This window comes from Somniosus microcephalus, chromosome 5, assembly GCF_052327205.1.
Source record: "Somniosus microcephalus isolate GS21.2 chromosome 5, FLI_Smic_1.0, whole genome shotgun sequence".
In the NCBI taxonomy this organism is placed as follows: domain Eukaryota; kingdom Metazoa; phylum Chordata; class Chondrichthyes; order Squaliformes; family Somniosidae; genus Somniosus; species Somniosus microcephalus.
The window spans coordinates 17,378,389-17,391,284 of record NC_140991.1 but is presented as its reverse complement, the minus strand read 5'-3'; the positions used below and the strand labels follow the sequence as shown (position 1 = coordinate 17,391,284).

General features: G+C 55.1%; 1 protein-coding gene across 1 annotated transcript in view; it reads right to left on the bottom strand.

The window, feature by feature from the left end:
- The window catches only part of gars1 (glycyl-tRNA synthetase 1), a 54,317-nt gene that overhangs the window by 17,951 nt on the left and 23,470 nt on the right, over positions 1–12,896 (bottom strand). Inside the window, exons 9-12 of the mRNA XM_085987384.1 lie at positions 11,765–11,927; positions 5,830–5,994; positions 4,494–4,606; positions 2,444–2,584 (exon numbers count right to left, since the gene is read on the bottom strand). Of these exons, the coding sequence (XP_085843510.1) occupies positions 2,444–2,584; positions 4,494–4,606; positions 5,830–5,994; positions 11,765–11,927 (582 nt within the window). The remainder of the gene's footprint in view (positions 1–2,443; positions 2,585–4,493; positions 4,607–5,829; positions 5,995–11,764; positions 11,928–12,896) is intronic.

Below are 12,896 nucleotides of genomic sequence, written 5' to 3'. Positions count from 1 at the left end.
ACAATCCGAGAGCGATTGTGGTGTCGACAATCCGAGAGCGATTGTGGTGTCGACAATCCGAGAGCGATTGTGGTGTCGACAATCCGAGAGCGATTGTGGTGTCGACAATCCGAGAGCGATTGTGGTGTCGACAATCCGAGAGCGATTGTGGTGTCGACAATCCGAGAGCGATTGTGGTGTCGACAATCCGAGAGCGATTGTGGTGTCGACAATCCGAGAGCGATTGTGGTGTCGACAATCCGAGAGCGATTGTGGTGTCGACAATCCGAGAGCGATTGTGGTGTCGACAATCCGAGAGCGATTGTGGTGTCGACAATCCGAGAGCGATTGTGGTGTCGACAATCCGAAAGCGATTGTGGTGTCGACAATCCGAGAGCGATTGTGGTGACGACAATCCGAGAGGGATTGTGGTGTCGACAATCCGAGAGGGATTGTGGTGTCGACAATCCGAGAGGGATTGTGGTGTTGACAGGGTAGATGCCGAGAGGCTCTTTCCACTAGCTGGAGAGTCTAGAACTAGGGGCATAGTCTCAGGATAAGTCACAGGGGCGGCTATTTCTCTGGCGATGAGGAGAAATTTCTTCACTCAAAGGGTTGTGAATCTTTGGAATTCTCTACCCCAGAACGCTCAGTCATTGAGTATATTCAAGACAGAAATCGATAAGACTTTTGGACTCTAGGGGAATCAAGCGCTATGGGGATCGGGCAGGAAAGTGGAGTTGTGGTTGAAGATCAGCCATGATCTTATTGAATGGCAGATCAGGCTCGAGGGGCCGTGTGGCCCACTCCTGCTCCTATTTCTTATGTTCTAGACACAGGGGCCTCTGCCAGCTCCCACCGAGTGCAGTTTATCTTTTTCCTCTCCTTACTAGGGAAGGATAGGTTTATATTTCTCTAGTAAGTTAGCAGAGAGAGGGTGGAGTGTGTGTCTGGAATGGACCGAGCAGGGCTGATCACAACTGCCATTGTCTGAGGAGCATTGGGATAGGCATCCGACGGGAAAAACCAACGGAAGAGATACGGAGACGGTGTCCTGAGAATTCGCGGTCTTTTCCAGTTGTGTACATTCCTATGTTCGTATGACATTCTGCTTTGAAGCGGGGATTATAAAGTTGTGAATTCAGGAAATACTGGTTCCTGATTCAAGAAGTTCTTTGAAACTTTCTCACCAGCACACAGCAGCTGGAGTGCGACTTTCCCCGCACGTCCCATCAATGCTGCTTCAGTACGGTGAGCACCAAGCCCACTCCAAACTGGCAGAAGGTGCAACGTTCAATCATACAGCACAGGAGGCGGCCATTCGGCCCATCGTGCCTATGCCGGCTCGTTGAAGGAGCTGTCCAATTAGTCCCACTCCCTCGGCTCTTTCCCCACAGCCCTGCAAATTTCCCCCCCTTCTAGTATTTATCCAATTCCCTTTTGAAAGTTGCTATTGAATCTGCTTCCACCGACCTTTCAGGCAGCGCGTTCCAGATCACAACAACTCGCTGCATTAAAAAAAAAATTCTCTTCATCTCCCCTCTAGTTCTTTTTCCAATTATCTTCAATCTGTCCCCTCTGGTTACTGACCCTCCTGTCACTGGAAACAGTATTTACTCTATCAAAACCTCTCAATTTTGAACACCTCTATTAAATCTCCCTATAACCTTCTCTGCTCTCAGGAGAACAACCCCAGCTTCTCCAGTCTCTCTACATAACTGAAGTCCCTCATCCCTGGTACCATTCTGGCAAATCTCCTCTGCACCCTCTCCAAGGCCTGAATCGACATCGTGTTCTCTATTTACTGGGACAACCGACGAGTTCAAAGACACACGGTGCGATTCTAACCCCACCCGCCAGGCAGAAACCGGGCGGGCACTTAAAATGTCTGCCGGAAAGCTGCCCAGATCCAGCGGCTCGCGGTTTGACTCAAGCTTCTGCCCGAGCGGTGAAGATCCAGTCGGGCCCCGACTGCGATTTTTAAACTCTGGCGCGAGCGAGGAAAGTTGCCTGGGGTTTAGCGCCAGGCTGAAGCGAGTCGGGCCCTGGTGGGAAGGTGAAGAGGCCCAAACAAGCTCCTCAGCACTGGAACTTCCCACCCTCTCTGTCTTCCTGCTTTCACAAGCTCGACATCAAGCTGGCCACCATTTGGCAAATGACCTGGTCTCTCTCCAACCGTAGCGATGTCCCTTCAACTGGGCATTGCAATGAAATAAGAGCAGTGTGGTGCTCCACCTAGTGGCCGGAACAGAGACCTGCAAACAGGCAGCTGCCTGTCCAACCTGTTCCTTATAACCTCTGGGGAAGAGCAAGGGGTCACCAGTTTACCACCGCCCAATCATTCCACCGAGGACCCGAGAGAGTCAAGAAACACCCGGGGGATTCCAGACTAGGTGGAAGCGATGCGCCCAGAACCAACCCAGTCCTGACCGTGCCAATTAATTCACTGACCAAAAAAACCTACCCCTTTTCGTTCAGCTCCTTCTCCGTGTCTGCGATGTAACACTCGTCACAGATGTTCAAGTACTCCATCACAATCTTGGCATCCTTCTTGAACGCCTTGCCAATGGCCCCCTTGCTGGGTTCGAACTGAACAACGCTGACAGTTTTGTGCACGGAAGTTAAGGGAAAGGCAGCCTGTGTCCAATTCCATAAACACAGTCCACTCACATGAGCTGCTGTGGCGTTTAACCGGTTTCTCTACTTCTCTATAAACTCCATCAAACCTCACTTTTGATACTGGCCGCGTGTGTGTGTGTGTGTGTGTGTGTGTGTGTGTGTGTGTTTTTTTAATATTATTACTGAAGAATTTTGCGCTCATCAAGGTGAGAGATGTCAGTGCTGGGGAGCAGAGCAGTTTCCAATTCAGGCAGAGCACTCCGGGTGAGGTACAGTTTGATCAGATGCAGAGTTAAAGCTCCCTCTGCACTGCCCCAACAACCTGCCTCAGTCCAACCACACAAGACCACCCCCTACATGCAGCAGCACATCATTAGGCCATTCCCCCACCAGCTGTCGCGTGGTTTCTCTGAGCGAGACTGGCAACTCAGACAGTTTTCAGTGGGCAAAGGCCACTGGGGCACTGGATGGAGACACAGGACTCATTCAGCTGAAGAACCTTCCAGCCGGCAGAGAGGACGGAATTTCATTCCATCGGTTTGGCACGGGGAAGAGGGTGCATTAAACAATGAGCGTCTGACCCATCACACACTCTCACGGCCTGCAGTTCAGTGAGGCCCAAGAGTAGATGCCCAGCCTCTCGACCCTGTCCCACTGCAGCTGGTGTCCAAAGAATTAAGCTGCTGCTGGAGTGCGTAATACAAAATACACACTCACACACATCCAGCGAGTAGCTGAGCCACACAAACCAGTACGGCCCGATCCCTAGTCTTTTTCTTATTCATTCACGGGATGTGGGCGTCGCTGGCAAGGCCAGCATTTATTGCCCATCCCCAAGAGCCCTCGAGAAGCTACAGCGTCCCTGGGGAGCAGTAAATAGGTTAGGGGTATCTGCCGCAGGCTGCTGCCTGTTCACCCGTGGTGGGAGTGTCACCGAGGGTGTGGAGGGGTCCAGGCACAGTTCAAGACCCTGATGACATTCGCTGCCTACTCTCTAAGCGACAGTAGATGGAAATGGCCACTTGGGAGGAGGGATTGGGATTGAGGCTGGAGGACGATCAGCACCGACCTGGAAGGAGAACACGGTTAGGGTGGCGAGCAGGCATTATGGTCACTCACCCCTACCAGCAGCTTAACCTTCTGTACCAGTGCCAGCTCACACTGAATATTTAGAGAACGGCGTGAAGTTTATTTACATCTCACGGTGTCAGCTGTGGCTCAGTGACAGCACCGTCGACTCGGAGTCAGAAGGTTGTGGGTTCCAGTCCCACTCCAGAGACATGAGCACAAAATCTAGGCTGACGCTCCCAGTGCAGTGCTGAGGGAGTGCTGCACTGTCGGAGGCGCCGTCTTTCAGATGAAACGTTAAACCGAGGCCCCGTCTGCTCTCTCAGGTGGACATAAAAGATCCCACGGCCACTATTTCGAAGAGGAGCAGGGATTTCTCCCCGGTGTCCTGGCCAATATTTATCCTTCAATCAACATAACAAAAGCAGATTAATCTGGTCATTATCACAGTGCTGTTTGTGGGAGCTTGCTGTGCGTAAATTGGCTGTCGCGTTTCCCACATTACAACAGTGACTCCACTTCAATAAGTACTCCACTGGCTGTAAAGCGGTTTGCGACGTCCGGTGGTCGTGGAAGGCGCTATATAAATGCAATGTTCTTTTTTTCCCGGGCTCAGCGCATGGCTGGATTTAGACATCGGGGCTTCCCCCATAGCCCCGAGTCACCCTTTAAATGTTGTCCGATCCCTTGATCTTTACCCCATATCCAACTGTAAGTCACCGTAAACAGTTAGAATCCCATCGGTGAAGGAGGAGAGGTGCTGGTGCACTGCGATCGCTCGCACGCTAACTCCATCGAACCCGCTGTGGGGGCTCATCAATCAGAAGGATATCGGCTCCTTCAGAGGCTTTTCAGCAACGAGAGGCACCTTGGTTGCTCTGGCGTGACAGGCTAGGTCGTAGCACGATCGATCAGCACAGCCCACTATCTCGATCCAGCCCTGTAGAGAGACAGAAAGAGAGAGAGAGAGAGAGAGAGAGAGAGAGAGAGAGCGGGGGAGGGAAAATAGGTCATACATTCATTCCTGCAAATGTTCACTGGTCAAAACCCAAATTACAACAACAAAAAATTATTCCAACTGTCTTCGCCTGACTAGCTCGAACCAAATATAGTTTAACTCACTCCACCGATATTCATAGGAACAGGAGGAGGCTGTTCAGCCCCTCGGGTCTGTTCCACCATTCAGTCAGATCATGGCTTATCTATATCTTAACTCCATTTACCAGTATTTGCTCCGTATCCCTCGATACCCTCACCCAACAAAACAAAACTCGCTCAATCTCAGTCTGGAAAACTCCACCTGGCACCGCCCCGACCGGGGAGAGAGAGAGGGGGGGGGGGGTGGGGAGAGCAGCCCCGACCGGGGGGGGGGGGGGGGGAAAGAGAGAGGGGGCGCGCCGCCCCGACCGGGGGGAAGAGAGGGGGGGCGCCGCCCCGACTGGGGGGGGGGGGGGGAAGAGGGGGGGCACCGTCACAACTGGGGGGGGGGGGGGGGGAAAGAGAGGGGGCACCGTCACGACCGGGGGTGGGGAGAGAGGGGGCACCGTCACGACCGGGGGGGGGGAGAGAGGGGGCACCGTCACGACCGGGAGGGGGGGGGGGGGGGGGTGGGCGAGGGAACAGGAGGCAAGTTAACCGGAGCTGCTGCGGTTAAAGTTACAGCGGACAGATGCCGAGAGCAGCTCAGAAGCCACCCTCCCAATAGGGGAACGCTGCACGGACGGATTTGCCAATCCTCCAGGATTGTCCTGGAGTCTCCAATAATTGAAGATTAATCTCTGGGAGCAACTCAGTGGGGGGGGGGGGGGGGCGCGTTGCGGGAGGTAAATGGTGTGTCTCCTCTGCCCACCCCAGTGTTTTCTTCCAACATTTTGGTTTAATATTGAAGATGGGGAAAATGGCTATTTGACTGGGTGGGGCAGTTGGCGCCCAGCACCCAACAAAGGGTCAGGCTCCAGGTGGCGGAGGGGAAAAAAAGATTAAACTGTTTTGCAACTGGAACATCAAACAGCAACAAGTGACAAGGTTAGTGGCCATTCGTTTAAACAGACTGCAAAGCGAGTCTAAACTCTCCCCCCTTCAGCCCCCCACCCCAAAGAGAGCTGTCCCTCCGGGCCCCCCTCGATCGACGAGCTCGCCGGCACTGACGGGAACTGCGCTTACGTAAGAGGTTTTCGCCTCGGCATCCCAGCAGTCGCAGGCGTAGTGAGCCATCTCGTTCTCCATGTGCTGTCGGAACCGCAGCTTGCTGGCCGACACGCCCACTTTAATCAGGAAGAGGTAAATCCTCCCGATGAAGTATCCCAGCACAGAGTTATCGATGATCCGCTGCAATGGAAAACAAGGCACGAATTGGTTAGCGATGAGCGCCGGGGGGGACCGGGTCCCTCTGCGGTGCATCCGGAAAGCTAGCCCCACTCCCGCCCAACATCTGTCCAATCCTCCCAGAACTTTGCCCTCCAACACCCACTCCCCCCACCACCAGCCTCCCTGGGCAGTCCACGCCGTTCATAGGAGGCCATTCAGCCCCTCCAGCCTGTTCTGCCATTCAATTAGATCACGGCTGATCCGTATAATATTCCCCACCCTCCGTGTGAAGTAGTTAAACCAAGTCGGTCTGCACCTTCCCACTTCGAAGCCTGCACCTTCCCACTTCGAAGCTTGACCCCGTGCCCCCTGGATCCAGGGCTAGTGGCAATCTGGAACACTGATTGAGATTCAGTTTATCTCTTCCCATAAGAATCTCCAATCTTTTCTCTCTCTTCAATGCTCAGCTATTAAAAGGAGCTTCTTCCCTTTACAAAAAGTAGCAGCATTTTACAAGAAAGCAGAGCGAGACAGCGAGAGAGCGAGCGAGACAGCGAGAGGGCGAGCGAGACAGCGAGAGAGGGCGAGCGAGACAGCGAGAGAGGGCGAGCGAGACAGCGAGAGAGGGCGAGCGAGACAGCGAGAGAGGGCGAGCGAGACAGCGAGAGAGGGCGAGCGAGACAGCGAGAGCGAGGGCGAGCGAGACAGCGAGAGCGAGGGCGAGCGAGACAGCGAGAGCGAGGGCGAGCGAGACAGCGAGAGCGAGGGCGAGCGAGACAGCCGGCGAGGGCGAGGGCGAGAGAGAGACGGCGAGGGCGAGAGAGAGAGACGGCGAGGGCGAGAGAGGGCGAGGGCGAGGGCGAGAGAGAGACGGCGAGGGCGAGAGAGAGACGGCGAGGGCGAGAGAGAGACGGCGAGGGCGAGAGAGAGACGGCGAGGGCGAGAGAGAGACGGCGAGGGCGAGAGAGAGACGGCGAGGGCGAGAGAGAGACGGCGAGGGCGAGAGAGAGACGGCGAGGGCGAGAGAGAGACGGCGAGGGCGAGAGAGAGACGGCGAGGGCGAGAGAGAGACGGCGAGGGCGAGAGAGAGACGGCGAGGGCGAGAGAGAGACGGCGAGGGCGAGAGAGAGACGGCGAGGGCGAGAGAGAGACGGCGAGGGCGAGAGAGAGACGGCGAGGGCGAGAGAGAGACGGCGAGGGCGAGAGAGAGACGGCGAGGGCGAGAGAGAGACGGCGAGGGCGAGAGAGAGACGGCGAGGGCGAGAGAGAGACGGCGAGGGCGAGAGAGAGACGGCGAGGGCGAGAGAGAGACGGCGAGGGCGAGAGAGAGACGGCGAGGGCGAGAGAGAGACGGCGAGGGCGAGAGAGAGACGGCGAGGGCGAGAGAGAGACGGCGAGGGCGAGAGAGAGACGGCGAGGGCGAGAGAGAGACGGCGAGGGCGAGAGAGAGACGGCGAGGGCGAGAGAGAGACGGCGAGGGCGAGAGAGAGACGGCGAGGGCGAGAGAGAGACGGCGAGGGCGAGAGAGAGACGGCGAGGGCGAGAGAGAGACGGCGAGGGCGAGAGAGAGACGGCGAGGGCGAGAGAGAGACGGCGAGGGCGAGAGAGAGACGGCGAGGGCGAGAGAGAGACGGCGAGGGCGAGAGAGAGACGGCGAGGGCGAGAGAGAGACGGCGAGGGCGAGAGAGAGACGGCGAGGGCGAGAGACGGCGAGGGCGAGAGAGAGACGGCGAGGGCGAGAGCGACGGCGAGAGCGAGAGCGACGGCGAGAGCGAGAGAGACGGCGAGAGCGAGAGAGACGGCGAGAGCGAGAGAGACGGCGAGAGCGAGAGAGACGGCGAGAGCGAGAGACGGCGAGAGCGAGAGAGACGGCGAGAGCGAGAGAGACGGCGAGAGCGAGAGAGACGGCGAGAGCGAGAGAGACGGCGAGAGCGAGAGAGACGGCGAGAGCGAGAGAGACGGCGAGAGCGAGAGAGAGACGGCGAGAGCGAGAGAGACGGCGAGAGCGAGAGAGACGGCGAGAGCGACGGCGAGAGCGAGAGCGACGGCGAGAGCGAGAGAGACGGCGAGAGCGAGAGAGACGGCGAGAGCGAGAGAGACGGCGAGAGCGAGAGAGACGGCGAGAGCGAGAGAGACGGCGAGAGCGAGAGAGACGGCGAGAGCGAGAGAGACGGCGAGAGCGAGAGAGACGGCGAGAGCGAGAGAGACGGCGAGAGCGAGAGAGACGGCGAGAGCGAGAGAGACGGCGAGAGCGAGAGAGACGGCGAGAGCGAGAGAGACGGCGAGAGCGAGAGAGACGGCGAGAGCGAGAGAGACGGCGAGAGCGAGAGAGACGGCGAGAGCGAGAGAGACGGCGAGAGCGAGAGAGACGGCGAGAGCGAGAGAGACGGCGAGAGCGAGAGAGACGGCGAGAGCGAGAGAGACGGCGAGAGCGAGAGAGACGGCGAGAGCGAGAGAGACGGCGAGAGCGAGAGAGACGGCGAGAGCGAGAGAGACGGCGAGAGCGAGAGAGACGGCGAGAGCGAGAGAGACGGCGAGAGCGAGAGAGACGGCGAGAGCGAGAGAGACGGCGAGAGCGAGAGAGACGGCGAGAGCGAGAGAGACGGCGAGAGCGAGAGAGACGGCGAGAGCGAGAGCGACGGCGAGAGCGAGAGCGACGGCGAGAGCGAGAGCGACGGCGAGAGCGAGAGAGACGGCGAGAGCGAGAGAGACGGCGAGAGCGAGAGAGACGGCGAGAGCGAGAGAGACGGCGAGAGCGAGAGAGACGGCGAGAGCGAGAGAGACGGCGAGAGCGAGAGAGAATAAGGGTCATTCAGCCCAAACTAGCACCGTCACAAGAATCATTCAGGACATGGCAATCTGGGGTCACTGTTTAAGGACACAGTTCAGTCTGGCATTCCTGTTTAAGGACATGGTCCAATTGAACCAAAGCCTCCAACATCCATCTAATAAAAATATCAAAAGGTGGTCATGGAAAAAGACAAAGACGGCCCGGAAATAAGGGTTCTAAATTGGGGGAAGGCCGATTTTAATATGATAAGGCAGGATCTGGCCAAAGTGGACTGGGAGCAGTTACTTATAGGAAAATCCACATCAAAACAGTGGGAGACTTTCAGAAGGGAAATAGAGAGAGTACAACGCCAACATGTTCCTGTAAAGGTCAAGGGTGGGACCAACAAGCAAAGGGAACCTTGGATGACAAGGGATATACAAAAATGCATTAGAAATAAAAGGGGGGCTTTTGGCAGTTACAAAAGACTAAAGACGGAAGAAGCCCGAGAGGAGTATAAAAAGTGCAGGGGCATACTTAAAAAAAGAAATTAGGAGGGCGAGGAGGGGCCATGAAATAACACTGGCGAGCAAAATAAAGGAAAATCCTAAGATGTTTTATAAGTATATTAAGGGCAAGAGGATAACCAGGGAAAGGGTAGGGCCCATTAGGGACCAAAGTGGCAATCTGTGTGTAGAGCCAGATGATGTAGGCGGGGTTTTAAATGAATTTTTTGCATCTGTGTTCACTATGGAGAAAGACGATGCAGACATAGAAATCGGGCAAGGGGACTGTGACATACTTGAACATATTAGCATCGAGAGGGAGGAGGTGCTAGCGGTTTTAGCAGGCCAAAAAGTGGATAAATCCCCAGGCCCGGACGAGATGTATCCCAGGCTGCTGTGGGAGGCAAGGGAGGAGATTGCAGGGGCTCTGACACAAATTTTCAGAACCTCTCTGGCCACAGGGGATGTACCAGAGGACTGGAGAACAGCTAATGTAGTACCATTATACAAGAAGGGTAGCAGGGATAAACCAGGGAATTACAGGCCAGTGAGCCGAACATCTGTGGTAGGGAAATTATTGGAAAAAATTCTGAGGGACAAAATTAGTCTCCACTTGGAGAGGCAAGGATTAATCGGGGATAGTCAGCATGGCTTTGTCAAGGGTAAATCATGTCTGACAAATCTGATTGAATTTTTCGAGGGGGTGACTAGGGGGGTGGGTGAGGGAAATGCTGTGGATGTGGTTTACATGGGCTTCAGTAAAGCTTTTGACAAAGTCCCGCATAGGAGACTGGTCAAGAAGGTAAGAGCCCATGGGATCCAGGGTGCCTTGGCGCGTTGGATCCTAAACTGGCTGAGTGGCAGGAGGCAGAGGGTGATGGTCGAAGGTTGCTTTTGTGACTGGAAGCCTGTGTCCAGTGGGGTACCTCAGGGATCGGTGCTGGGTCCCTTGTTGTTTGTGATCTACATAAATGATTTGGATGAGAATGTGAAAGGTATGATCAGTAAGTTCGCAGATGACACGAAAATTGGTGGGGTGGTAAATTGCGAGGAGGAAAGCCTCAGGCTACAGGACGATATAAACGGGTTGGTCAGATGGGCGGAAAAGTGGCAAATGGAATTTAACCCTGAAAAGTGCGAGGTGATGCATTTTGGACGGACAAATAAGGCAAGGGAATACACAATGAGTGGTAGGACCCTAGGAAGTACAGAGGGACCTTGGTGTACATGTACATAGATCACTGAAGGCAGCGGAACAGGTAGATAAGGTGGTTAAAAAGGCATATGGGATACTTGCCTTCATTAGCCGAGGCATAGAATATAAGAGCAGGGAGGTTATGATGGAGCTGTACAAAACGCTGGTGAGGCCACAGCTGGAGTACTGTGTGCAGTTCTGGTCGCCTCACTATAGGAAGGATGTGATTGCCTTGGAGAGGGTGCAGAGAAGATTCACCAGGATGTTACCTGGGATGGAGCGCCTCAGCTATGAAGAAAGACTAAACAGGCTGGGGTTGTTTTCCTTGGAGCAAAGAAGGCTGAGGGGGGACCTGATTGAGGTGTACAAAATGATGAGGGGCATAGATAGGGTAGACAAAGAGGAACTTTTCCCCTTAGTAGGGGGGTCAATAACAAGGGGGCATAGATTCAGGGTAAGGGGCAGGAGATTTAGAGGGGATTTGAGGAGGAACTTTTTCACCCAGAGGGTGGTTGGAATGTGGAACTCAATGCCTAAAAGGGTGGTAGAGGCAGGAACCCCCACAACATTCAAGAAGCATTTGGATGAGCACTTGAAATGCCATTGCATACAAGGCTATGGACCAAATGCTGGAAAATGGGATTAGACTGGACAGGGATGGATGGGCGGCGCAGACACGATGGGCCGAAGGGCCTCTTTCTGTGCTGTAAAACTCTATGACTCTAATTGCCAGGAGCACAGCGTTGAAACACAAAATACAAGAAAGCAGAGAGAGAGAGAGAAAGAATTTACCCAACCAAGCATCACCACAAGGGTCATTCAGCCCTACTAATCCAGAGAACTCAAGTTCAAATCCCACCAGGGTGATTGGAGAATTCAAATTCAGCTTAAAATAAAAAGTTGGCATCAGTAAAAGTGACCATGGAGCCGTTGGATGTTGTAAAAACCCATCTGGCTCACCAATGTCCTTACCGGGTCTGGGCTGATATGGGACTCCAGACCCAGTTGGCATTTAACTGCCCTCTGGAGCCACCACCACCTGCTCAGGGTAACTAGGATGGGCAATAAATGCCGGCCTTGCCAGCGACTCCCCACATGCCCGAGAATGAATAAAAAGAAACTATTTTAGTCTGAAAGAACCCAGATGCTTTAGAGAAAAATCGAAGGATCATATAGAGAGGGGGAGACATTTGGAGGACTGCTCGAACAAAGAAGGAAAGATGATTGTGTTAAGGCTGCCCGTCGCCCAGGCCCCGAGAGCTGCCCGTCGCCCAGGCCCCGAGAGCTGCCCGTCGCCCAGGCCCCGAGCGCGCGCTTCACCTGTTCTACAGCGTCCCCAAGCCGCATCTTCTGCGCTGACTGCCCGCTGGTCTGGGCTTGGCTGGAGTAGAACAGTAACTGGAGATCTGCCACAGCGGAGAACTTGGGGTGAGTCTTCTCACTGGGATCCACAAAGTGCTCGATTTCCGCCATCGTGAACTCCCTGAACAGCAAGAGGGATTTTAGATTAAATTACTCAGAAATTCTCTTCCTACACCGCTTCGCCTCAGTACATCTCTCTTGCCCTCCCCCACTAAGAGTTAACCACATTGTGTGGGACCCATGTAGGCCAGAGCCGGGGTAGGGAGCGAGAGGCTCCCCTCCCCTAAGGGGCATTCGTGAGCCTGCTAGGTTTTCACTGCTGACATTTTACGGTCTTTTTCTGGTGCCAACCCACGAATCACCAGATTACTGAATACAATTTCACAATTGGAGCATGGTGGAGTTTGAGTTCAGTACCATAACCACTAGGCTCCCGTAAGGGGTAGGAACATAGGAACAGAAGGAGGCCATTCAGCCCCTCCAGTGTGTTCTGCCATTCAATTAGATCACGTGCTCTGCATTAAGACCAGCCATTATGTGTCTTCTTTCATCAACCTGAAGACCATTTGGCAGGTAGATGGGATTAAAACAACTGTGTATAGCACTGCCCGGTGCAGGGGTCGCGCTGTCTCCCTCTCACTCCCCGGTGCAGGGGTCGCGCTGTCTCCCTCTCACTCCCCGGTGCAGGGGTCGCGCTGTCTCCCTCTCACTCCCCGGTGCAGGGGTCGCGCTGTCTCCCTCTCACTCCCCGGTGCAGGGGTCGCGCTGTCTCCCTCTCACTCCCCGGTGCAGGGGTCGCGCTGTCTCCCTCTCACTCCCCGGTGCAGGGGTCATTCTGTCTCGCTCACCTCCCGGTGCAGGGGTCATTCTGTCTCACTCAGTCCCCAGTGCAGGGGTCGCGCTGTCTCGCTCACTCCCCGGTGCAGGGGTCGTGCTGTCTCACTCACTCCCCGGAGCAGGGGTCATTCTGTCTCACTCACTCCCCAGTGCAGGGGTCATTCTGTCTTGCTCACCTCCCGGTGCAGGGGTCATTCTGTCTCACTCAGTCCCCAGTGCAGGGGTCATTCTGTCTTGCTCACCTCCCGGAGCA